Here is a 2060-nt window from a genome sequence, read left to right on the forward strand (position 1 = left end):
TTTTTTTTTTTTTTTTTTAAAGACGGGGTCTCGCTATGTTGCCCAGGCTCGAGGGCAGGGGCTGTTCATGGGTGCCATCCCACTGCTGACCAGCATGGGAGTATTGACCTGCTCTGTTTCCAACCTGGGCCAGTTCACCCCGTTAGGCAACCTGGTGGTCCCTTCTTCCTGAGAGGTCACCATATTGATGCTGAACTTAGTGCAGACACCAATCAGCATAGCACACTACAGCCCAGAACCCCTGGGCTCAAGCAAGCCTCCTGAGAAGCTGGGACTACAGGAGTGTGCCACTGCACCTGGCTTATTTCTCAATTTTCTATAATACCCTAAATAATTACTGTGATAATCATGAAATAACAAAGTTACATAAAACACAAAATCAGATGGTTACTTTGTGTGTGTGTACAAAAAAGAATGTGTCTGAGTCTGTGTGTACATACATAAAATTTCTCTAATCTTCACTTTTGTTACCTTTAACATTAAAGCATCTGTTATACATCTCCTCCAAGACTATTAGATAACATCTCTAAAACAGGGGTACATCTCTTCATAAATATAATATGGAACAGTACACGGATGGAACACATGTATCTCCAATGTGAAATACTGAGGACCGGCATGTGTCCTCAGACCTTATCACGTCCCTAAACTTACAATCTGGAAAAGCTGAGCTCCCTATTTTTGCAGCAATGGAATGAGCATTCACCATTGCCACCAAGTACTTCCCAAGAATACTCAACATTAAATTCGTAAAGCCTTCTAGAAATAAGAAGCCAGAAAACAAGAGAGTTGTGCACCCAGATCAAAATTCAGACCTCAGGGACCCAAAGAGGCAGATGTTAAAAAGTCAGTGGCCGACCATGATAACCCAGTACCCACCACACCCACCTACACTATGGCCAACCAAGGATGCCCACAGTGAAGCACAACCACGTGACATTTGCAGAGTAGGAGCATATGCGTGTGAAATGTGTTTACAAGGATTGCATTCGAATTTGTACCAAGCAGGCCTTTCAGACAAGGAAACAAAAACGTTCTCCTAAAAGGGAGAAGGGATGGGCACTGACCTTGTCGGAGAGGCTCTCAGCTTTCAGCTTCTGTTCTTTGAGAGCCTGCTGCAGGGCGAGAATCTCGGCCTTGTGTTCCTTCACTGCCAGTTCCACCACCTGGCGAGACTCGGTGATCCGCTGGTCGGCTCTTGCCCTGCCAGAAAAACACAGGCCTGGTTTCAGATGCCACACCATCACCCAACTAGGAAAGGAAGCTGGCCCGTCTCTAATCCTACAAGCAATCAAACAGGTTACAGGTCGGACAGATGCCCAACTTTCATTCCTAGTTCCAAATTATGTCTCCCTTTCCAAGATGTAGTTTGACCCATGTTAGGCCCTCGGTAAAGAGAAAACCTTTAAAAGATAAAGTTCTTCGCTTGGAAAGGCTGAAAGGGAAGAAGCACTTCCTAATGCAACTGGGCTGAATAAGGATGTGTCAAGACTATCACACCCTCCATGGGAGCAGAAATGGAACGTGGTCCCACCAAAGGACCACAGGATGCAAATGACCACGGGGACCCCATTCAGGCAAACATTTCCTCTCCTTAAAGTATATGCAAGGAGATAAATTTTTGGTTGCCCAACAGGAAAGTGAAATTTCAATCTGTTGAGTGTATCCATAAATAACACTAAAGAATAGAAAAGCCAGAAGCAAACTGGAAAAATCACTTCCCTTCCCACAATTAGGTATTATGTTTTCCTACTTACACTGGCAATACTCTCCTTTCCTACTCTGCAAACTCAAATCTTACTCAAGCCTCGAGGATGAACTTAGATGCTATGTCCTTTATAAAACCTTTCCAATTTCACCTCTCAGCAATAACCTCTCCTTGTTTTGTATCCAAAGCATACCTGTCCTAGCACACCTCACTCTATTTTAGGTGATAAATATTTGAATGCATAATTATCTCCTTCAGTAGACTTTTAGCCTCTTGAGGATAAGGATTAAGGATTATATTTTCCTCATCTCAGTATCTCACATAATACCAAAACAAGGGAAAAAAAAAAAAA

At 43.3% G+C, this 2060-nt stretch overlaps 1 protein-coding gene across 1 annotated transcript in view; it reads right to left on the minus strand.

Moving 5' to 3' along the window:
- CIT (citron rho-interacting serine/threonine kinase) overlaps positions 1-2060 on the minus strand; it is a 201664-nt gene that overhangs the window by 36275 nt on the left and 163329 nt on the right. The window contains exon 27 of the mRNA XM_012650158.1: positions 1068-1203. Coding sequence (XP_012505612.1) covers positions 1068-1203 — 136 coding nt within the window. The remainder of the gene's footprint in view (positions 1-1067; positions 1204-2060) is intronic.

The sequence above is a fragment of the Propithecus coquereli genome, unplaced genomic scaffold (genome assembly GCF_000956105.1).
Source record: "Propithecus coquereli isolate 6110/MARCELLA unplaced genomic scaffold, Pcoq_1.0 Scaffold314, whole genome shotgun sequence".
NCBI classification, from domain to species: domain Eukaryota; kingdom Metazoa; phylum Chordata; class Mammalia; order Primates; family Indriidae; genus Propithecus; species Propithecus coquereli.